The sequence below is a fragment of the Chionomys nivalis genome, chromosome 5 (genome assembly GCF_950005125.1).
Source record: "Chionomys nivalis chromosome 5, mChiNiv1.1, whole genome shotgun sequence".
Taxonomy (NCBI): Eukaryota; Metazoa; Chordata; class Mammalia; order Rodentia; family Cricetidae; genus Chionomys; species Chionomys nivalis.
The window spans coordinates 588,769-612,789 of NC_080090.1; the positions used below are offsets into that span (position 1 = coordinate 588,769).

The 24,021-nt window shown below is 39.7% G+C and overlaps 1 protein-coding gene across 3 annotated transcripts in view; it reads right to left on the reverse strand.

Moving 5' to 3' along the window:
- Positions 1 to 24,021, reverse strand: part of Nvl (nuclear VCP like) — a 69,255-nt gene that overhangs the window by 39,704 nt on the left and 5,530 nt on the right. For all 3 annotated transcript variants that reach the window (XR_009057155.1, XM_057770512.1, XM_057770513.1), the window contains exons 5-14: positions 21,956 to 22,013; positions 20,459 to 20,728; positions 18,466 to 18,595; positions 18,210 to 18,286; positions 17,140 to 17,274; positions 14,335 to 14,436; positions 9,908 to 10,025; positions 7,268 to 7,412; positions 3,923 to 4,166; positions 1,010 to 1,228 (exon numbers count right to left, since the gene is read on the reverse strand). Coding sequence is in view for 2 of the 3 variants with exons in the window: in XM_057770512.1 (XP_057626495.1) it covers positions 1,010 to 1,228; positions 3,923 to 4,166; positions 7,268 to 7,412; positions 9,908 to 10,025; positions 14,335 to 14,436; positions 17,140 to 17,274; positions 18,210 to 18,286; positions 18,466 to 18,595; positions 20,459 to 20,728; positions 21,956 to 22,013 (1,498 nt within the window). In the remaining variant the exon portion in view is untranslated. The remainder of the gene's footprint in view (positions 1 to 1,009; positions 1,229 to 3,922; positions 4,167 to 7,267; positions 7,413 to 9,907; positions 10,026 to 14,334; positions 14,437 to 17,139; positions 17,275 to 18,209; positions 18,287 to 18,465; positions 18,596 to 20,458; positions 20,729 to 21,955; positions 22,014 to 24,021) is intronic.

The window sequence follows — 24,021 nt, forward strand, 5'->3', positions numbered from 1 at the left end:
TAGCAGGCTGGCCTTCCAGGGACGCTTCCTGTCTCTACTTCCAGTCTCCCTCTTGGAGTGTTATGGTTATAGACATTCACTACTGCATTTGATTTAACATAGCTTCTGGGGATACAAACTTAGGTCCTTATCTTACCTGATGACTGAGTTATTACCCCAGGTCAAGAAAAACTACTGCAATATTCTAAAATCAAGTTTTAGAAAATCAACCAAATTTCTAAGTTATGAAAATCCAGGTACAGCTTTCTCCAGGAAATCATGAGACAGCAGACTATGCACACAGTCAAATGCCACATATGCCTGTTCTCTGCAATTCTAGTGTACTTTCACTTTTGGTAGTACATACCCCTTAAATGGATCATAATTAAATTAAAATAGTCAATAAGCAGAAAAGTGAAAGTAAACTAAAATCAAACCAAAGTTCCATGGGTGTAAAACTGCCTTGATCCTCTTGAATACAACCAAGACACAAAGGTGGTTTTCATACAAATTGGTCTTGTATGAAACCAGAATTTGTTTTCCTTGAACTCACTATATAGAAACCAAATATAACCAAAATAATGAGTATGAAATATCTCAAGAGAATGACATCTCATTGTTGGGACAGTTAGACTTAAAAAAGGTGACAACTGAGGCTGAATTTCCAATTATAAATAAAATTATATCTCAGTAAAGCTGCATTTCAAAAGATGTATTTGGGAACAATAGAAATGGCTCAGTGGTTAAGAGCACTTATTACTCTTGCAGAGAACCTGAGTTCAGTTCCCAGTACCCACAAGAGGGGTTCTCAACAATCTGTAACTCTAGTTCCAGAGGATCTGATACCTTCTGATGCCCGCCAGTACTAGGCATGCACATGTACACAAATATGCACACAGGTAAAATACTCATACACATAAAAGTCTGAATTTTTTTTAAATAATATAATCTGGTAGACATGCATGCAGGTCTTTTTTTTTAAACTAGATCTTAACTCATGACCAGTGATACTGATAGCTGATATACCTACCAATATTGCCATAATGAGCTCTTCTCTAACATCTTCCAGGGCGCCAATATCAGCCCATGTCACATTAGGGACAGTTACAAAGCCTTCCCTTTTGGCAGAAGGCTGGACTTCCGCTAGAGCAACAATAAAATCATTTAATTCAATGCACAGTCCTTGCATCTGTTCCTGTGAGAGGGGATCTTGGTCTCTTAGCAACCTCAACAGCCTTTGCAATTCATCCTTTAAGACAAAGTTAAAGGAAAAAAGTGTGAACCACAATGTTACATGCAATTTAAATAATTATTCCAAGATTCCACATGTTACAGTGACTTTAATGAGCTTCTATGTATTATAATAATTTCTTTCTCCTTTATATAAGATATATTCATTTCATTCTAAGTAGATACTATATCTGGTTAAATAAAGATAAATCAACTATAATCAAGATATATAAATATAGGCGCTGGAGAGATGGCTCAGAGGGTAAGAGCATTGGCTGCTCTTCCAGAGGTCCCGAGTTCAATTCCCAGCAACCACATGGTGGCTCACAACCATCTGTAATGAGACCTGGTGCCTTACTTGCCAGCACTACATTGTATGCTTAATAAATAAATAAATCTTTAAAAAAAAAAGATATATAATTTCTAGGCCATGTCATAGTTAGAGAGAGGAAGAGAGAAGACAGATTGATTTGATATTAAATATGTTTCTAAATTTTAAGCTAGAGTTAGATAATGCAAACATAGGCAGTTGGATGATATCCATTTCATCAATTTCATTTCATTTCTAAGTATTCATAAAACAGCCGACTTAAGAAAAGCTATGCTTGTCAGGTGTTGGTGGCACACACCTTTAATCCCAGCACTCAGGAGGCAGAGGCAGGCAGATCTCTCGTTAGTTCGAGGTCAGCCTGGTCTACAAAGCAAGTTCTAGGACAGCTAGGGCTGTTACACAGCAAAACCCTGTCTCGAAAAACCAATTAAAGGGAAAAAAAAGAGAAAGAGAGAGAGAAAAGAAAGAAAAGAAAAAAGAAAAGTTGTGCTGGCAACAATATAAATTCATAAGGTTCTTAACGCCTTATAAATCAAATACACAGTAGGCAGCTTTCCTAGTCCAAAGGGAGATTGCTTGCTCTGTGAAGATCATGAAGGGACAGGAAAAAACCCCCATCCTCAACCCCAGCCCTGAGATAGGGTTTTTCTGTGAATCCCTTGCTGTCCTGGAACTTGATCTGTAGACCAGACTGGCCTTCAACTCATAAGAGATCCACCTGCCTCTGCCCCCCAAGTACTGATATTAAACGTGCGTGCCACTATCACCTGACAAAATTTAATTGGTTAATTCACGTGGACAGGTGTTCTGCATACATCTAAGTGTGTGCCATGTGTTATGTATGGTGCCTGAAAAGGCCAGAAGAGGGTGTTGGATCTTCGGGGACTGAAATTAAGGACAGATGAGAGTTGCCTGTGGGCTCTGATAATTGAACCCAAATCTTCTGGAAGAGCTCTTACCAGGGAGCCATCTCTCTGTTTTAGCTCTTTATTCATCCTGTCACCAACATCTATATGGATTTATGATACTGATATATTTACTGTGTGCTTTGTGCTAGGAAAGGTAATACTAGCTACTAAGATTAAAATAAAAGACCCTGTGTTTGACTCAGTCAGATTATCAAAGTAGGAAGATTATGCAGCAAACTGCTGTCATTAAAACCACCACACTCAGGCTGGAGAGACGGCTAAACAATGGCTGCTACTCCAGGACCCAAGTTCAATTCAGAGCACCACATGGCAACTCACAGCTGTTTGTTAACTCCAGTTCCGCGGGATCCAATGTCCTCTTCCGGGCTCCTCAGACAGCAGGAATGCATACAGTGTACACATGTACATGCAGGCAAACAACCAGTATCATACCTGCTGAATGTATTATTATTCAAGAAATTCTGATATTTATAGTGCTCTCTTATTTTTCCCAATAGTCTCACTCTACCAAGATCTTTAAATGCAGACCCTGATTTTTCATTGTTGTATCGAGCACTTAAGAGGCACTCCCAATAAATACTTAATAACGAACAGGCCAAACCTGGATTAAAGTAAGCCCTGAGTTTAAATTAAATTCATATGAAAATTAAATTTGAACAAAATGAGCTTTAAAATACAGTTCTGGGGCAGAAGAGCTGGCTCAGTGGTTGAGAGCACTTACCACTCTCATGGAGGACTGGGATTGAGTCCCAGCACCACAAGTGCTCACAACCATCTGTAACTCCAATCCCAGGGCATCAGAAGCTCTCTTCTTACTTCCATGGGCAACATGGTCAACAGGCACACATGCATGCTCATATACACATGTAGGTAAAACATCAATACACATAAAACAATAAATTCCAAATAAAATGAAATGAAATACAGCTCTACTTAGTAGAGCCACGCGGTAAATCTCATAAAAAGCATTCTGCACTGATAAAGTTTATAGCATTTGCTAGTTTGTGCATGAAAATATCGTTATCTACCTGGAAATCGGGAAATTTAAGAGCTTCTGCATTTTTGTGAAATTATATTTTTACAGATTAGAAAACCTGCGTTATGCCAGGCAGTGATGGCCCACACTTTTAATCCCAGCACCTGGGAGGTTTGCGGTCAACCCGGTCTTAATGGCTAGAGCTATTACACAGAGAAACCCTGTCTCAAAAAAAAAAAAAAAAAAAAAAAAAAAAAGGCCGGGTGGTGGTGGCACACGCCTTTAATCCCAGCACTCGGGAGGCAGAGGCAGGCGGATCTCTGGGAGTTCGAGGCCAGCCTGGTCTACAAGAGCTAGTTCCAGGACAGGGAGGAGCCAAAAGCTACGGAGAAACCCTGTCTCGAAAATCCAAATAAATAAATAAAATAAACAAATACAAGAGAGAGAGAAAGAGACGGAGAGAGCACTGAAGAGTACCTGTGTTTCAGAAGTGGGGTCAGCCTCCCGCCTCTCCTCCTGGGCTCCTTTAGGGGGCAACCCTTCCATCTCAGGACTCTGCTGCTCCTGCTGCTTCATCAAGACCCTATTGACTGCACACATGGCTGCCTCTCGGCAAAGTGCCATCAGATCAGCACCAACAAAGCCCGGCGTTAGGTGTGCTAAGTGACAAAAATTGAAAGTTTCTGGAAGTCTCAGTTTTCGGCACAAAGTTTGAAGTATTCTGTAGAAATGACAGTTGAAAAAAATTTAGACCCGCCAGTCTAATGGTAAAAGCAAATTCCTAACTTATTTATTTGAAAGTTCATACTATATTAATCCTTACTGATAGTCTCATGAATAAGATGGAAAAATCATTCACTCAATAAATGCTTGGTCACTGCTACATGCCCAAGTTTATCCAGAAAAACTTTTGCTAAACATCTATTTATTGGGAACTATGCTATGCATTATAAGGAATATAATAAGTACAGCCTTTTAAAATATATATATATACTTTTAAGCGTTTTGCATTATTGTAGAGGAAATAGCTTATGGGGACACTTTCAGAGCAAACAAGACATGAACTTATCAGAAAAAACCTCTACACTCAAACCATACTTCTATTCAGCACCAAAAGCTTGTTTTCCCCCCCCTTGAAACAGTGTTTTAATGTGTTGCTCTTGTTGGCCTGCAACTTGATATACACAACAGGTTAACCTTAAACTGACAGACTGCCTTGGCCACACAAAAAACCCAGGATAGCTAAAACAATCCTGTACAATAAAGGAACTTCCGGAGGCATCCCCATCCCTGACATCAAGCTCTATTACAGAGCTACTCCCCATCCCTGACATCAAGCTCTATTACAGAGCTACAGTAAGGAAAACAGCTTGGTATTGGCATAAAAACAGAGACGTTGACCAATGGAAATGAATCGAAGACCCGGATATTAATCCACACACATATGAAAACCTGATTTTTGACAAAGAAGCTAAAATTATACAATGGAAAAAAGAAAGCATCTTCAACAAATGGTGCTGGCATAACTGGACGTCAACATGTAGAAGAATGAAAATAGATCCATATCTTTACCACGCACAAAACTCATGTCCAAATGGATTAAAAACCTCAATATTAATCTGACCACACTGAATCTCATAGAAGAGAAAGTAGGAAGTAGTCTTCAATGCATGGGCACAGGAGACCAATTCCTAAATATAACACCAGTAGCACAGACACTGAGAAAAACAATAAATAAATGGGACCTCCTGAAACTGAGAAGCTCTGTAAAGCAAAGGACATGGTCAATAAGACAAAAAGGCAACCTACTGAATGGGAGATCTTCACCAACCCCATATCGGACAGAGGACTGATCTCCAAAATATATAAAGAATTCAAAAAAATCAGACATTAAAATTCTAAATAACCCAATTAAAAAATGGGGTACAGAACTAAACAGAATTCTCAATAGGCCAAAGATACTTAAGGAAATGTTCAACATCCTTAGCTATCAGGGAAATACAAATCAAAACAACTCTGAGATTCCATCTTACGCCTGTCAGAATGGCTAAGGACAACCATTACTTTCTATTATACCATTTTTAACTAGCAGGGTCTCTCTACATAGCCCTGGCTGTCCTATAACTCACAGAGATCCATCTGCCTCTGCTTCCCAAGTGCTGAGATCAAATGTGCGTGCCACTACCACCCGGTACCATTTTTCTATTTTAATAAACTGCCTCTACTTCTATCACTATCCACATGTGTGTATGGGAAGCATATACTCTGGGTTATTTTAAAAAGAAAAAAAAAGGAAGAGGACATGAAGTTGAGAGAGGATGGGGCAGGAAGAGGTGTATATGCAAGGAGTTAGGGCAAGGACTGGGAGATAAATATGATGAAAACACATTGCATGCAGGTATGAAATTTTCAAAAATATTTTTTATATAAAAAAAAACAGCTCTCCCTTCATGTATGTCGAAGATTTCTTATAAAACAAAAGGTCGAGTTTGGGGGTGTGTAAGAAGATGGCTCAGTGGTTTAAAGCACTTGCTGCTCCTGCAGAGGACCTGGGTTTGATTCCCAGCATCCACTGGCCACTAGCAACTGTATGTAAGTCTATTTTCTAGGAGATCTGATGCCCTCTTGCCCTCTTCTGATCTCCATGGGTATCAGGCATGCATGTGGTGCACAGACACACATGTGGGAAAAATTCTCATACACACTAAATAAACTTTGTTTGTTTTGTTTTTTCGAGACAGGGTTTCTCTGTAGCTTTGGAGCTTGTCCTGGAACTAGTTCTTGTAGACCAGGCTGGCCTTGAACTCAAGAGACCCACCTGCCTCTCCCTTCCAAGTGCTGGGATTAAAGGTGTGAGCTACCACTGCCTGTCGGGGTTGGGGGTAAATAAACTCTTTTAAAAAAATTTTTTTAAGGAAAAATAAACTATCATGTTATCTTAAAATTTATCTTCTAGGGCTGGGGCAAAGTTCAGTGAAAAAGAAAGCACTGGTCTAGTCTGGAGCAAACTCTGAGTGCAACCCCAGCACAGCGCTAAAACCGTTCTCTGGTCAGGACACTGTGCTAGGTTACATTAATTTACTCTCCACAGATCTTAAAGCTAAAGCACTGTTAGTATTTTACACATAAAGTAAGCTACTTTTTTATTATTATTTTCATGTAAAATTAAAGGTTGGCATAAGACACTATGAGCTGGGATTACTTTCTCTATTGAATCATAGCTCTGAGATTACAGGCATGGACCACTTTGCTCAACTGTTCTACAAATAAATAAATATGAGTAATATGAGTATTATTATTTTGTTGGAGATATAAAAGTATTAGTAAATAAACCTTGATAATAAGCTGTTTGAAGAATACATATGAACATAATTATTATCTATACAAATAATTATGAAGTTAACATCTTAGAAACTGTTGACTAATAATTACTTTTAGAAAAACAAAGTGACATCAGACACTGGGAAGGAAAGGATGGAACAGACCTGTGCTGAACCTTTTAAGAACAGCGCTTTCTTACCACTTCCTCCACCTTTTCTTCTTCCCGTCCCTCTAAGGCAATGATTTCCCTCCATTATTTACTACTTTTCCTAAAAGTAGCGAGTGACTATTTTAGCATCACAAAAAAACATTATAAATGTAACAGTTTCCAACATTCACCAAATTTCTACTCTACTACTCAAAACAAAACAAACAAAACCCAATGAGAGAGACAGACAAGAGATAGAATGCACTACATTTTATTTCTTACTATTTATTTTCAAAACCTGTTGCTCAGCTCACATACTGGAATATAAACAACGTCATTCTATGATAATATACCTTTCTCTGGAAGCCTCATCTGGGATACCCAGGCATACTTCTCGGTCAAACCTTCCTGCACGTCTTAAAGCAGGATCCAAAGAGTCTGGTCGGTTAGTAGCTCCAACTACTAGAACTCGAGCTGTGGCTGCCACGTTATTCAGATCTAGTGAGGATCAACATAAAAGAGCAGAGAACAAGTCACCTGACATTTGAGGACAACAATGTTTATACAAATCATTTAAAGGTTAGAATTTGTATACTTTAATATATAAATACTTTAAAACATTGTCTAATACAGTAAAAGCGTGAAGAAGATAAAGACTGCCTTTTGTGCTGCAATTAACAGTCTACTAAGGACTATGAAGTGCATAATTAAGGAAACACTGTGTCAGACAAGTTTCAAGAAATTTAGTAACAATCAGGATAAACCAAGCACTGTAATAGAGCAATGGAGGAGGAGATGAGGTTTCATAGGAACAAACCCTACAGAAAAGCCTGACGGGCAAGTGTGGTATTACAAACAGAGCTAAACGTTACTGGAATTCTAAGACAACAACAGCATGAGTGAAAACACACAGGTGCACAGGCAATGCACACACAGACAATGTAAATGGCCCAGCAGTCGGGGAGGAAGAAGGCAGCAATGTTGTCTTGCAAGAATAGGGGAGAACCAGACAGTGGGATAGAACATCCCAAGTTGCTCTGGCTTATTTTAGAGACAGATTTTCAGGAATAAACAGAATACAGGGTTTAACTTTTATCTTTCACAAATATTCTACCAGTTTTAGCTTTCATAAATATTCTGTCAGCTGAACCAGAATTAAACAGAGAGAGTCTAGGCTACCCTGCCTCGGAAATAACATGGCATTCAAATGTTACGTACATTATAAATAATGGACCTACTATTTTATTAGCAAGAATCTATTAAAAGCTTTTCTCATACTATAAGTCTTAAAAACATGGTAGAAAACTTAAGATGAAAATGAAACAGTATAGGGTACTAGTGGTGTAATTCAATGGTAGAGAGCTTGCAGAGCACACACCAGGACCCAGGTTCAATCCCTGGCATTGCACAAAAGGTAAAATACAACAAGTAATTTATAAATTGGCACAATAAGAAACTCGTAATACATATTATGTTATGCAGTATTTCAAATTAACTTTCCTTTTGTATTTTTTTGGTTTGTTTGTTTGAGACAGGGTCTCATTCTTTAGACAAAGCTGGGCCTGAAATATACTATGTAACCCAACCTAGCCTACAACTCATGGCAATTATCCTGTCCCAGCTTTCTATGTGCTTGAATAACAGATTACAGAAATATGACACCAAAACATATTCTATTTCTTTTCTTGCTTTTGTGATATATACCTGGCTGGACTGTAATTCACTATGCAGCCAGGTTAGCCTCAAACTCTATAAGGAAACAATGGTAGAAATGCTTAATTCTGCAGAGTAAACTTAAAGAATATTATTACAGTTAAAAGAGGTAAACATAGGGCTGGAGAAATGGCTCAGCAATTAAGAACTCATAGTGTCCTTTCAGAAGACCCTAGTTTGGTTTCAAATAACCAGCCCTAGGTGCTCAAAATGACCTATAACTATAAGGGATTTATGTTTTCTACTGGCAATGCACTCACACATAAAAACCATCACATACAAACTTAAAGTATTTTTTTTGTGAAGTGAGGATAGAGACAGGGATTCACATTGTAGCTCTGGCTACTTGGAATTCACTGTATAGACAGGGCTGGCCTCAAACACAGAGATCTGCCTGCCTCTGCCTCCGGAGAGCTGGGATTAAAGGTACCTGCCACCACACAAGAGCAAAGGTAAAAAATATTTTTTAAAGACAGAAATAAAAATACATTAAGATTTTATTATTTCTCCCCCAAAGATATTCTTTTTTTTTTTTTATTTATTTTTTTTTTTTGGTTTTTCGAGACAGGGTTTCTCTGTGGTTTTGGAACCTGTCCTGGAACTAGCTCTTGTAGACCAGGCTGGTCTCGAACTCACAGAGATCCACCTGCCTCTGCCTCCCAAGTGCTGGGATTAAAGGCGTGCGCCACCACCGCCCGGCCCCCCAAAGATATTCTTAAGGGACAACAGTAGGTACTATGTGATCATGAAATTGCAGATAGCAAAAGCAACATAATATATGCATATTTAATTACTACAGAGTTGAGGAGACAGCTTAGGTAGAAAATTATTTGGTACACAAATATGAGGTCCTGAGTTCAATTCCCAGAACCCACATTGAAGAAAAACAAAAGGCATTTAACCTGGCACACCTGTAATCCCAGTGCTGGAAAGATGGAGACAGGCAGATCCCTGGGGCTTACTGGCCAGTCAGTCTAGCTTATTTGGCAAGCACTAAGCCAATTCAATTAATGATGGTCCCTAAATAATGATATCTGAGATTGTTCTCTGGGTTCCCTTTTCACATACACATGTAAACACTCCTGACACACACATGTGTACCCACATATAGACGTACATACACAGGCAGAGTACAATACAATTTGAAATGACTGGAAAATCTTCTACAAAAAAGATCCTATTATGAGATTCACTATTTAAATGGTTCATAAATGCACATACGACTTGCATTATTTTATGAAATATATTATCTTAAAACAAATTCATTATTTTAAACTGACCATCCATGCAGGTTAGAAGCTGGGCTACAATTCTTCGTTCCATATCTTTTGAAGCAACTTCTCTTTTGGGGGTAATAGCATCAATTTCATCAATGAAAACAATACAGGGTGCGTTTGACTAGAAATAAAAATAACACAAAGATATGACTATAAAATAAATTCTCTATATTGGTAGATAACATTTATGTATTCTTTAAAAATTTAAAGCTCAAGGATCAGTCATCAAAGAATAACCATGAAAAAGGCAGTTCACAAAAATGCTTCTGATTGTTCTGTCCTAAGAGAACCAGATACTCTGAGAACAGAATGCATCATGGTTCTGAAATACCTTCTGAAATTCTTCTGTAAGTCAGATATATTTGCATGCTACATTTAAAAGCTTTAAGCAGAGTGGCACATGCTATTAATTTTGGGCCTTGGAAAGACCAAGATTTCAAGGACATCCTAGGCAATGTCTCTAGTTCCAGGCCAGACTGGCTAGAGGAGATCCCATTTCACAAAACCAAAATAAAAATAAATTTCAAACTAGAAAATACAAGTTTGCTCAAATGGTATGACTTTTTCTCTAACATAAAAATGTCAAAATTTGGCCAGATAGTGGTGGCACACGCCTTTAATCCCAGCACTCAGGAGGCAGAGGCAAGAAGATCTGAGTTTGAGGCCAGTCTAGTCTACAGGAATTCTAGGACAGCAAGAACTGTTACACAGAAAACCCTGTCTTTAAAAAAAAAAAAAAAAAAAAAAAAAAAGTAGGTAAGGAAGACTGCTTTCCACTAAGAATGACCAGAGTTTGACTCTGGGGATCACAGGGTAGGAGAGAACTGTCCTCCAACTTCTACATGCTAATACAGCCTTGGCACATGTGTATGCCACCCCACCCCCATAAACAAATATAATAAAAAACTTCTCTTTTAAAAAAAGTGATGCAGGGCTGGAGACATGGCTCAGCGGTTAAGAGCACTGACTGCTCTTCCAGAGGACCCGGGGTTCAGTTCCCAGCACCCACATGGCAGCTCACAACTGTCTGAAGATCCAGTTCCAGGAGATCTGACACCTTCACAGCAGTGCACATAAAATAAAGTAAATAAGCCGGGCGGTGGTGGCGCACGCCTTTAATCCCAGCACTTGGGAGGCAGAGGCAGGTGGATCTCTGTGAGTTCGAGACCAGCCTGGTCTACAAGAGCTAGTTCCAGGACAGGCTCCAAAACCACAGAGAAACCCTGTCTCGAAAAACTTAAAAAAAAAAAAAAATAAATAAATAAAATAAAATAAATAAACAATAAGAAATATTTTTTTAAAAAAAGTGATGCACTGTGGTACACTTTAATATGGATAAAATGGGCAAAACAGTGGTTCAGATTGGTAATCCCAGCAGTGACTAAGGTAGAAGGATTGTTATAAGTTTGAGGGCAGCTTGGAATCCAGACTGAGACTTTAATTCAACAGCAATGACAATGAAGAGGCTAACATAGTAAGTTTTATAAACATACATTTTAGCACAAACACTTAGTAATCAGGATTAAGTGAAAAACAAAAACCTAGGCTCACAACCTCAATCCACTCCTGAGTCAGAACAGTGACACCGAACTGAAGGTCACACAATGTCAGCTCAATGTGACACCACAGTGACAGACACCTGGCCCATCACTACTGACTCTCTTCCTCAATCTTCTCATGACAATGTTTGCCAAGAGCACCTATAACTGCTAGATCAGTTACAAAGGTAAAAGTCTCAGAAAGCAAACCCATTATTTCCTGTCAGTGACCTGGAAAACTAAATGGGAAAGAATAAATGGTAATAATCAGAATTTAGCCTAAGGACAGGATTAATTTTAGAAAAGAAGTACCTAGCTCAACAAAGGTTGTTTGTTATTCACTTGGATTCGGGAAGAAGTGTTGGAAAAAAATATAAAATCACATGCTTATTCAACACCTGCATCAGGTACTGTACTAGTTTACAGAGAGACTAAACTCAGAACTAAGGACCTAAATGTGCCGTTTATCTTTGGATCCATGTCTGGCATTGTGTTTATCACACACACAAAATTTTCCATTGTGGTCTGAATGAGAATGCCCCCCGCCCCACTCACACACACACATGGGCTCATATCTGAATACTTGGTTCCCAGCTGATGAACTGTTTGGGAAGGATTAGGAAGTGTGGCCTTGCTGGAAGCAGTGTGTCAGAGGTGGCAAACTTTGAAGCATCAAAAACACTCATTCTCAGCTAGCTTTGTCTGCCTCATGCTTGTAATCAATATGTAAGCTCTCACCAGATGGTGGCCATGCACGCCTTTAACCCCAGCACTCAGGAGGCAGAGGCAGGCGGATCTCTGTGAGTTTGAGGGCAGCCTGGTGTACAGAGCAAGTTCCAGGACTGGCTCCATAGTTGCTGATGAGAAGCCCTGTCTTGAAAAACAAACAACAAAAAGGACTAAGAATATGTATGTGCTTTTCTGTGGCCATACTGTCTCAAACATTTCTCTTGCTGGGCATGGTAATACAACACAGCAAGACAAAGGCAGGCTTCTTTAAGTTTCAGGTCAGCCTGATCTGCATGGCATATTCTAGGCTAGCTAGGATTATACTTTCATCAAAAATTAATGAATTTAGAAAAGAAAACCATCCTGAGGGAGGTAACTCTGACCCAGAGAGACAAATACAGTATGTACCCACTCAAAAGCGGATACCCAACATAAAGCAAAGGATAAGCAGTCCACAGTCCACAACCCGAGAGAAGCTAGAACCTTCTTCCAGAAACAGACGGCAACAGATGCAGAGATCCACAACTAAAGACTGGGCTGAGCTCCCAGAGTACAAATGAATAAAGGGGTCAAGACCATGATGGGGAAACCCACAGATTCAGCTGACTTGAGCTAGGGGGAGCGCAATGACACCAGACTGACAAATGGGGATGCTGCACAGGACTGAACTAGGATCCCTAATAGAGGTGACTAAGGTGTGGCTTGGGCAATATATGGGGCCACGGGCAGTGGGACCAGGATCTAACTCTAATGCATGAACTGACTATGTGGAGTACTTTCTCTATGGAGAGATATCTTGCTCAGCCTAGGCACTGGTGGCGGTGGTGAGGCTTGGTCCTACCCCAATGAGGTGATAGGACAGACTTAGTTAACTTCCCACGGGAGGCCTTACACTATCCGAAGAGCAGATGCAGGGGCGGGGAGAAGGTAGAAGAGGGAACTGGGACTGGCATGCAACTAATATTTTTAAAAATTAATATGTTTTTATAATTTATATTCATATCATTTATTACAAATGAATAATTAGTTACTATTGCAGTTAAAACACATTTCTCTATTTCACATCAGCTTCTAGTAGTCATAATGGTTATGTTTATGAGCCATTATATATTTTAGATGCAAAATTAAACACAGTGTGGTGGTTCACAACTGTCATTTCAACACTTGCGTGGAAGCAGGAGGATCCTAAGTTCAAAGTCATCCACAGTTACACATGAATCAGACACCAGACTGGGTTCCCTACGACCCTGTCTGAAAGGTTAGGTAGGGAAGGAAACACGACAGAACAACTCTGCGTCACTTTTTAGTTTTCGTCACAGTGGTGACTCCTATCTGCTCAAGCACACGTCATGATTTACAGGACCCTTGCTTTATACTGGACACAGTGTTAAATGTTTTCTAAGATATCTTTCAACTGGGCATGGTGGTGCATAACTATAATCACAGCATTTAGGAGGCTGAGGTAGGAAGGTTGTGTGGCCAAGAATTTAAAACCAGGCTAGACAACATATCAACACACTGTCTGAGAAAAAATAATCTTCTGATTTAAACAATCAGAAACTCCATGAGAGTTGAGTATTTTTACCATTGCAGGTTACTCCGAGTAACAGGGTAGAGTAGATAGCCTCCTCCCTACCATGCTAGGTGATGACCCTGAATTGGTCTCCAACTTTCTTAGTCAGAATACAGACAATTACACCCATACTATGCTGAAGATGTAACTTCAACTAAACCCAAATATCCTCTTTTAAATTTTAATAACAGAAATTGTAGTGAGCTATAATTTCTTTCCTCTGGTAAGTGAATTTCTTTTTACCCTCTAATCAAATAAAGAGCAATTATCCTTGAGTTTTACAGTGCTTGTATAATCCTAAATAGGATAATTCTCCTATTGTTTGCAAGTTGTTTGGTCAAACATAAGCTAGAGAAACAAAGTGAATGAAATATCGTAAGGACAGAATGTTTTGGATATTAAACTCTCAGGTACAACAGCACAAAAAACATTACCTGTTTGATCTCATATGAAACAGATTACTTGCCACGAGTCTGCATCATTAAAACCCACTTTAAATTTTTACCACTAAACCTTTTTACAAAAGGAAGCCCATGAGTGGGATAAAGCAACTAGCATTAGAAAAGCCGAACGGGCAAGAGCTGACTCACCACAGCTTGGTCAAATAAATCTCTGAGCTTTTGCTCAGATTCTCCAGAAACTCCTGACACAATCTCTGGTGCGGCCACTTTCAGAATTGGCAAGTCAAGTTCCTGTGCACAAACACGGAGAAGAGTAACTAAAGAGTAAACACAATTTAACCTCCCTACAGTTTCCCCATCCAATCTGCCCCATCAAAATTAGGGTGTTTTGTTTAAGTTTTTTTAAAAAAATTATTACTTACTATGCATCTATGAATGTATGTATCTGTGTGTGCCACTGTGCACACGTGGAGGTCAGAGAACCACTTGTAGAAGTTGGTTCTCTCCCTCCAACTTGTTTCTGGTTTCAACACAGGCTCATCAAGCGTGGAGGATGTTCCTTTACCCCCTGAGCCAACTTTCTGGCCTCTACAATTTCCTAAGGAATTTCATTTTTGTGTGTGGGCACAATGACAAACACTAATAAAAGTTTAGAGAGATGGGCTCATTAGTTAAGAGCACCCACATAGCAGCTTACAACTGTCAGTAACTCCAGCTCCAGGTGATTCCATACCCTCTTCTGACTTTCATGGACACTAGCCATACACTTGGTACATAGACATACATGCAGTCAAAGCACTCACAAATGTAATACAGTAAATAAATCAAAACAAAGTCATCCAGGTGGTGGTGGCAAACACCTTTAATCTCAGCACTCAGGAGGCAGAGGCAGGTGGATCTCTTTAAGTACGAGGCCAGACTGATTTGCGGATCAAGTTTCAGGACAGCCAGGGCTACACAGAGAAACACTATCTTGAACTTCCCCTACCCCAGTCAATAAAACAAAAAACCTCCAAACACCTAAGGCTGGAGATGAGTTCAATTCCCAGAAGCACATGGTGGCTTACAACCATCTACAACAGGATCTGATGCCCTCTTCTGGTGTGCAGGTGTACATGCAAAGCACTTATACATAAAATATAAATAAATAAAAATAAATCCATAAAAAGAACTAAAATCTATGGTTTTAACCACCAATTATAGTGGTTATACCTATAATCTCAGCACTTAGAAGACTAAAGCTTTGGGCTAACAGTGTTGAGACCCTGACTTTAAAAGAAACCTTAGGATTTACCCAAATACATAAATGCAAACACTATGTTCCAAGGTCTGCTATGCAGTGGCCATGAAATAAATTTATTTTTAAAAAGATAAATCAAATTTCTTTTAAGAAGTGAGAGCTTGGTGGAGAGATGGCTCACCGGTTAAGAGTACTAGTTGCTCTTTAGAGGTTCTGGGCTCAAACCCCAGCACCCACACAACACTTCACAGCTGCCTGTAACCTCAGTTTCAGGGAAACCAAGACCCTCAACAAGAAATACATGCAGGCAAGACACCAATGCTTATTTAAAAAAGAAAAAAGAAAGAAAAGTGAAAGCATGCTCTATTGATGATAGAATAATATGCTATTCTGCTAGCTGAAATTCCTTGGATTACTTTGCATTTTACCATAAAGTAAGTTTCTGAAAAATTTGACATGACAGGTTTTTACTTTGCAAAATAAATGTCTTTTTGTGGGCACAGGGGTGGATGGAGTTGATCCAAGGAAGAAGCACACAAAATTAAAGCCTAGGCTAGGTAGGTTTGCAATCCTGCCTTACCCCACACACTTCAGGTGTGTATTACCATGCCTAAGTGATCATTTCAAACTGTTTTAGAAAGGCATTTTAACAATGGAAATCTTGGGGCTGGTGAGATGGCTCAGTGGTTAAGAGCACTGACTGCTCCTCCAGAGGACCCGGGTTCAATTCCCAGCATCCACATGGCAGCTCGCAGCTGTCTGTAGCTCCAGTTCAAGAGAATCTGACATCGTTTTACCAATGTGCATGAAATAAAGTTGTTGGAAAAAAAAAAAAACAAACAATGGAAATTTTAAATAAATTTAACTCCAAGAAAAAAAATACTTTAAAAAATATTTTGCTGCTTTAAGAACAACTAGGATAAGAGAGGTAACTAAAATGTAAACTAAGTGTTTAAAAGAGTTTGTAATTGCCAGGCGGTGGTGGCGCACGCCTTTAATCCCAGCACTCGGGAGGCAGAGGCAGGCGGATCTCTGTGAGTTCGAGGCCAGCCGGGTCTACAAGAGATAGTTCCAGGACAGGAACCAAAAGCTACGGAGAAACTCTGTCTCGAAAATCCAAAAAAAGAGTTTGTAATTTACAGTTATGCTATTTTGCTTTCCACCCAATTTTTGTCAAAAACACAATAATTGTATTCATTAAAAAAACAGCATAAGTAGTGTCATGAGAAAAGGTGACAAAAGAAAGTTGGGGCTGGGGATGGCTCAGTCTGTAAAGTGCTTAGAGCTTTAGAGCTGCGCCACTGATGTAAAAGCTGGGCAGTGGAGCTCCACATCAGGAACCCAGCACAGACAGGGAGTTTCCTGGCCAGCCAGTCTAGGCAAATTAAGTGTGATCCAGGTTCAATGAGAAGCCCTGTCTCAAAACAACAACAAAAAGACGATGAGGAAGCTGGGCAGTGGTGGTGGATGCTTTAATCCCAGCACTCAGGAGGCAGGTGCAGGCGGATCTCTGAGTTCAAGGCCAGCCTGGTTTACAGAGTGAGTTCCAGGACTAAGAAACTCTATCTCGAAAAACCAAAGACAATGAGGAAGATGATGTGAGAGGAAGAAAGAGAGGGAGAGGAGGAGGAAGGGAAATTACTTATAGATCAGATTTGCTTCCTATAAAGATACCAGGGCTAATTGGAATTGACCAAAGAGAAAAATAAACAACAACAACAAAAAAATCAGACTCCAGTACCAACTAGCCTTACCCCAGCAATGGCATGCGCAAGTAATGTCTTCCCACAGCCTGGTGGCCCATGCAAGAGAACTCCACGAGGAGGTACGACACCAAGGTGCTGGTATACCTCTGGGTGACGCATGTGTATGAGCATTTTGCAGACTTCCTGTCAAGAAATAAGCATAAAAGATGTCTTCCTCAGTCCAAACCAGAAAGAGTCAAAGTAGAATAAAATCTTCTGCTTTTTGGAACACTAAAACATACTAGATAGAACACAGGCTTTAGGCTTCTACTTGAGTTTGAATCCTGGCTTTGGTATGCTGTGTAAATAAATGGTATCTCCATACTTCTTTTTCCTGAACTGTAAAAATATCTACCTCATAAAATACCAAGAAAATTAACTAACACAGTGACTATAACAGAGGAGACACCAAGAAACCGTAGTCATTACTATTAGGACTGTCAGATCAGTATAACATTTAAAGCATGTACTTTACACACACTAAAAGTAAGATTCTGAAAGGACAGGAAGCTTCATTTCTCTCTTGGCACCCTCAATGATCAGGTTTGTTCATTGCACCTTCCCTGTCTTCTTTTCTATATTCACTTCACACTAAAAGCCAAAGATGCAGGGCTGGAGAGTTGGCCCAGTGGTTAAGAGCACTGGCTGCTCTTGCAGAGGGCCTGGGTTTGTTTCCTAGCACCTACATGGTGGCTCAAACTGTCTGTAACACCAGTTCCAGGGAATCTGGCACTCCCTTGTAGCTTCTGAGGGCACCACGCATGCAGTGGTGCACAAACATACATGCAAGCAGAACAACAATACACATAATTTTTTATTTAAATTAAAAACAAACAGGCTTGCCGGGCGGTGGTGGCGCACACCTTTAATCCCAGCACTTGGGAGGCAGAGGCAGACGGATCTCTGTGAGTTCGAGACCAGCCTGGTCTACAAGAGCTAGTTCCAGGACAGGCTCCAAAACCACAGAGAAACCCTGTCTCGAAAAACCAAAAAAAAAAAAAAAAAAAAAAAAAAAACAAAAAAAAACCAAACAGGCTTTGTTTGTGTAAATGCAATGCCTTTTCCCAACTTGCACTAACTTTTAATGTTGCGTCATTGCCTCCAACATCTTCAAACTTCACACTGGAAATCTGCAACTCTACACGCCTTGCTTTAGCTAGTAAAAAACAAAAAAGTTGAAAAGATTAGTGATTCCTTACCAAAGTTCCATTAGATTAAAAAAAAAAAGTTTTCACCTAGGTATTTCCACACACAAATAGTTCTCAAAACGACTCAAAATAGTGAAGCCCTCTCTCAAGGCAAACTCAACCCTGCCATCTACTGCTACCCACTCACCTTTCTCTTGCAGAATAGCTTCTATTTCTCCATCTTCTTCCTGAAGATCCGCTGTCTTTCTTTTGTTTCCTTTGCCCTTTGGCCTACCTTTCCTTTTCTTATCACTTTCCAGAAGAGAATCTTTTAAATTCTGGGGAGAAAATATAAACTTAAATAAGCTGTACTTCAAATTACAATGCTAACAGATAGTTTTCAAAGGCAGCAATATATACACACACATTTGTGCTGTAGCTATTGCCAATCTCTTTCATGCCTTCCTTCCTTTCTTTCTAGGTTCTGCCAGTTGACCAGTTAAATTTATTTAATCTTTTCTAAAAGACTTAATACAGATAAACAATATCTTACCTATGTTCTCCATAGATGAACAGTTACAGCTTAAAGCAAAGAAAGATATTTGGGGAAAGACCCAATAATAACATAAAAGGAAAACCTATTCCCCCAACACTTTGATGATGAAAATAGAAGGATCTATAAGAAGTTAAGGGCTTTCTTAGACATAAATTTCAACATTGGACTAAGCTACAAGAGACCCTATTTCAAAATCAAACAAAGACTTTTTTTAAGTCCTTACCATAAGACCATGAGAACTGAGTTCAAATTCTACCCCACCCCCATAAAAAGCTGTGTGTCATGGGGTAGTCTGTAATGCCAGTGCTGGGGAGGCAAAGACAAGAGGGTCTTTGAAGCTTGCTAGTCAACCAGTCTAACAGAATCAGAAAGCCCCAAATTTAGTATGAGACTTTGAGACCACCACATGCTCCATGTGAATGAGTGTGTGTGTGTGTTTGTGTGTGTGTGTGTGTTCATGCGTGTGTTTTAGACAGGGATTATCTAGGTAGCCCCGGCTGTCCTAGAACTTGCTCCATAGACCAGGAAGGCCTTGAACTCAGGCATGCATCACCACCAGCTGACTTTCCTTCCTCAAAAGGTAGACAGACTACACTTAGGAATCTATTCAGCAGTTGAAGCAATAGAGGCCTGTACTAGGATAATGACAGAAGCAGTAAAAATGATAAAGCTTTCTGTGTATTTCAAAGTAGTTGTGATTCTTGGAAAAAAAAACAAATTAAGTATTTGCTTGATATTAGATTCAATAAGAAGACTGCATATACTCCAACACATGGAACTATACTGTCACTATAAAAATACCTGTATCTGGGGCTGGAGAGATGGCTCAGAGGTTAAGAGCATTGCCTGCTCTTCCAAACGTCCTGAGTTCAATTCCCAGCAACCACATGGTGGATCACAACCATCTGTAATGGGGCCTGGTGCCCTCTTCTGGCCTTCAGGCATACACACAGAATATTGTACACATAATAAATAAATAAATATTAAAAAAAAAAAAATACCTGTATCTGGGGCTGGAGAGATGGCTCAGTGGTTAAGAGCATTGCCTGCTCTTCCAAAGGTCCTGAGTTCAATTCCCAGCAACCACATGGTGGCTCACAACCATCTATAAAGAGATCTGGCGCCCTCTTCTGGCCTTCAGGCATATATGCAGACAGAATATTGTATACATAATAAATAAATAAATATTTTAAAAAAAAAATACCTGTATCTTAGCCAGGCAGTGGTAACACACGTCTTTAATCCCAGCACTCGGGAGGCAGAGGCAGGTGGATCTCTGTGAGTTAAAGATCAGCCTGATCAAAAGGAGCTAGTTCCAGGATAGGCTCCAAGGCTACAGAGAAACCCTATCTCAAAAAAACAAACAAAAACAAAAACAAACAAACAAACAAAAACCCCCAAAAAACCAAAAAGCCTGTATCTTGAGCCAGCCTGTATCTTGAGCCAGGCATGGGGGTGCACAGCTATAACTCCAGCACTCAGGAGGCAAAGGCAGGCGGATCTCTGTGAGTTTGAGGCCAGCCTGGTCTACAGAGTGAGTTCCAGGATGGCCAAAGATATACAGAGAAAGTCTGTCTCAAAAAGAAAAGAAAAAACTAACAAACCAACAACAAACAAACAAACAAGCAAAAGAAAAAGAAAATACCTGTATCTCAGAATCTGGCTTTAAGTTGCTTTGGTCTTCTGACAGGTCCAACAGATGACTGTCTTTCTTTCCACCTGGGGTTTTGTCAATAAACCATCCTCCCTCAGATTCTCTGGCAGGGGTCTTCAATGGCATGACGCTCGTTTTAGAAGTCAGCAATGGTGTTGAAGTGGTGGCTTCTCTCTGGTCCAACTTCGGGGTGTTTGAAACAGAGTCAGAGTTTCCTTTCCGATACAAAGACAGCAGGGAGTTGTTCATGTGATTTGCTGACTGGCAGAAACATGATTTCATTTTAAGTTACTCAGGAAGTATTAAGCTTCAGTACCTAAACTAAGAAGCTTTGTGTATTTTACTTTAAACAACTTCTCTCACATTTACAGGCAGAATACACAGGTTATTAGTTAATTTCCAAAAAAGTTTTTACTATCCAAAACTACTATAACCACTCTAAGGTAACAGAACCAGGCCAATTCATAATTGGTGATTAAATAAAATCAAGAGGTATGAAAATGGACCAGTAATCAGTGAGTCATAACTCAATACTAGATCAAATATAATGGAGTACTGTAATCACTTTGTTAATAAATTTAAAGCCTCATTTACCAAGGAAGGATAAACTAAGAAGCAACCATTAAGTAACCTGGCACATTTTTGCTGTATCTTTATATTTAGGACTGTCATGTTGCCTCCTTGGCAGGAAGTACAGGCTGCCCTTGTACTTAGAGATCTGCCTGCCTGTGCCTCTCAAGTGCTGAGATTAAAGGTGACACAGACTGGTGTATTTCTTTATTACCTGCCTTAGTATTCTAATCTGCCTTTAGTTTTGGCTATTGTTTTCCCTCCTTTTTCTTTTTTTTTTTAAATATTTATTTATTTATTTATTTATTATACAATATTCTGTCTGCTTGTATGCCTACAGGCCAGAAGAGGGCGCCAGACCTCTTTACAGATGGTTGTGAGCCACCATGTGGTTGCTGGGAATTGAACTCAGGACCTTTGGAAGAGCAGGCAATGCTCTTAACCACTGAGCCATCTCTCCAGCCCTCCTTTTTCTTTATATAACTAATTATACAAGCGTAAGTACTGGAAGGAGGACTAAACCATTGATAATGTGTACAGAAAGCATTCAATTACGTATTGATAAAGATGAACAAGGTCCTTCATTCTATTTTTGATTTTTCTTCTAAGAAAGGATCATAATGAGTAAGAAAAACAAAACTAGGGGCTGGAGTGATGGCTCAGCAGTTAAGAACACTGGCTGCTCTTTCAGAACACCCAGGACCCACATGATGATGGCTCCTAATTTTAGTTCCAGGATATCCAATGCCCTCTTCTGAACTCAGGCACCAGATATGCATATGGTGCACATACATACATGCAGGTAAAACAGTAATATATATATATATATATATGTATATATATATATAAAAAGATGAATCTTAAAAGAAAGGAAAAAATAAAGAAAAAAGGAGTGGGCTCACAGAATGTCTGACTTACCTGTGGGTCTGGGTAATCTTCCATGTCTGAATCATCATCAGAATAGCTTTCAGTGTACCTAAGGAATTTAAAAGAGAGAGAGAGAGAGAGAGAGAGAAAGTTTTGAAGGCTTTTCTCTGATAACATAAAAAATTACTATCTCAAATAAATTAGTATATTAAGGTAAACATGATGAGTCCAAGGGCTGGCTGGGGTGGGGTGGGGGTTGGTGCACACCTTTAATCCCAGCACTTGGGAGACAGAGGCAGGCGGATCCTTTGAGTTTGAGGCCAGTCTGATCCACATAGTGATTTCCAGGAGAGCCAAGGCTACATAGAGAAACCCTGTCTTGAAAAATCAAAACACCCAAAAACTACAACAACAAAAAAAGGGAGAGCTGGATCAGCGGTTAAGAGCACTTGCTGCTCATTCGTAAGACCGAGGTTGGTTCCTAACACAATGAATGACCTCTACCTCCAGCTTACAGGGTATATATGATGCCCCCTTGGGGCCTCCAAAGGTACCCACATATACATGGCATCCCCTAACACAAACACACTCACAATTTTTAAAACTTAAAATAATTTAAAACAAAACAATACAAATCTCAGATCAGTGTACAGCTCAACCATCATCAGAGAAGCTTATTCCATTATTATTATTATTATTATTTTGTTTTTTTGAGACAAGAGTTTCTCTGTATAACAGCTGTGGCTGTCCTGAAACTCGTTCTGTAGACGAGGCTGGCCTAAAACTCAAACAGATCCATCTGCTTCTGCTTCTGAGTACTGGGATTAAAGAAATGCACCACCACCACTCAGCTTGAGAAGTTTATTTGTATAGTAGATGAGAATTAGTACAGAGACCTACAACTGGATCATGTGCAGTGTTAAGACTTTGAAGCACTCAGCTTTAAATGGGATGTCTTCACCAAACCCCTCCCTCAAGGCTCAGGGATCTGTGCAGAGGAGGTAGAAAGATTGCAAGAGCCAGAAGTAGTGGATAAGTCCAAGGAAACAGTCTTCCAGACACAAGAGTATTGATGCACACATGAACTCACAGACACCAAGGCAGCATGCACTGGACCTGCACAGGTTCAAACAGGACAAAGTCCACCACCGAAAAGGAAATGGGCACGAGAAGTAATTCCAATCGAAAGCTACTAGGCAAGGGAGTATCACTGGGGAGATTAACCACACTCCAAGGAAAGCCCCATTTTGGGAGGAGTTAGTTGGCTAACATAAAACAAACTCCAAGTTTTCTGTGAGACCTTTCTATTTTGGCTTTTTTTTCCTGTTTTACTAGTTTTTGTTTGCTTCTGTTTTCATTTTTTTGTTTGAGGCAGGTAAGGGAGGTGGGGAGAATCCAGGAGGAACTAGGGATCAAAACACATTGGTGGCACATACCTTTAATCCCAGCACTTAGGAGGCAGAGGCAGGTGGATCTAGTGCGCTCCAGGATAGCTAGGAGTACACAGTGAAATGCTGTCTCAAAAAACCAAAACCGAACAAAATAATAATAAAAATAAATCTCAGGAAAAAGAGATCAAAGAAAGTGGGATTTAAAAATTCATTTTAAGGGGCTGGAGAGATGGCTCAGAGGTTAAGAGAACTGACTGCTGTTCCAGAGGTCCCGAGTTCAATTCCCAGCAACCACATGATGGCTCACACCCATCTATAATGAGATCTGGTCTCCAGAACACTATATACATAATAAATAAATTTTAAAAAAATTCATTTTAAATAGCCAGGTGTGGTTGTGTATGCCTTTATTCCCAACACGTGGGAGGCAAAGAAAGGCTGATCTCTGTGAGTTGAGGCCAGCCGGATCTACCAAGAATGTTTAAGGATAACCAGGACTACCCAGAAAGACGCTGTCTCAAAACTAAGCTAAATTAAAAATAAAAATTCATTTAACCACTTAGAACCCTGTGCTTAATATCATGGAATATCAGCTTCCTTATCTATCAAATATAAGGACTGTCTCATAATTTTGTCTTCATGTGTACAGGTGCGTTTTGCCTGCATGTATATATCTGCACCGCATGTATATCCCCGAGAACTGCAGTTACAGAGAGCTGTGAGCAG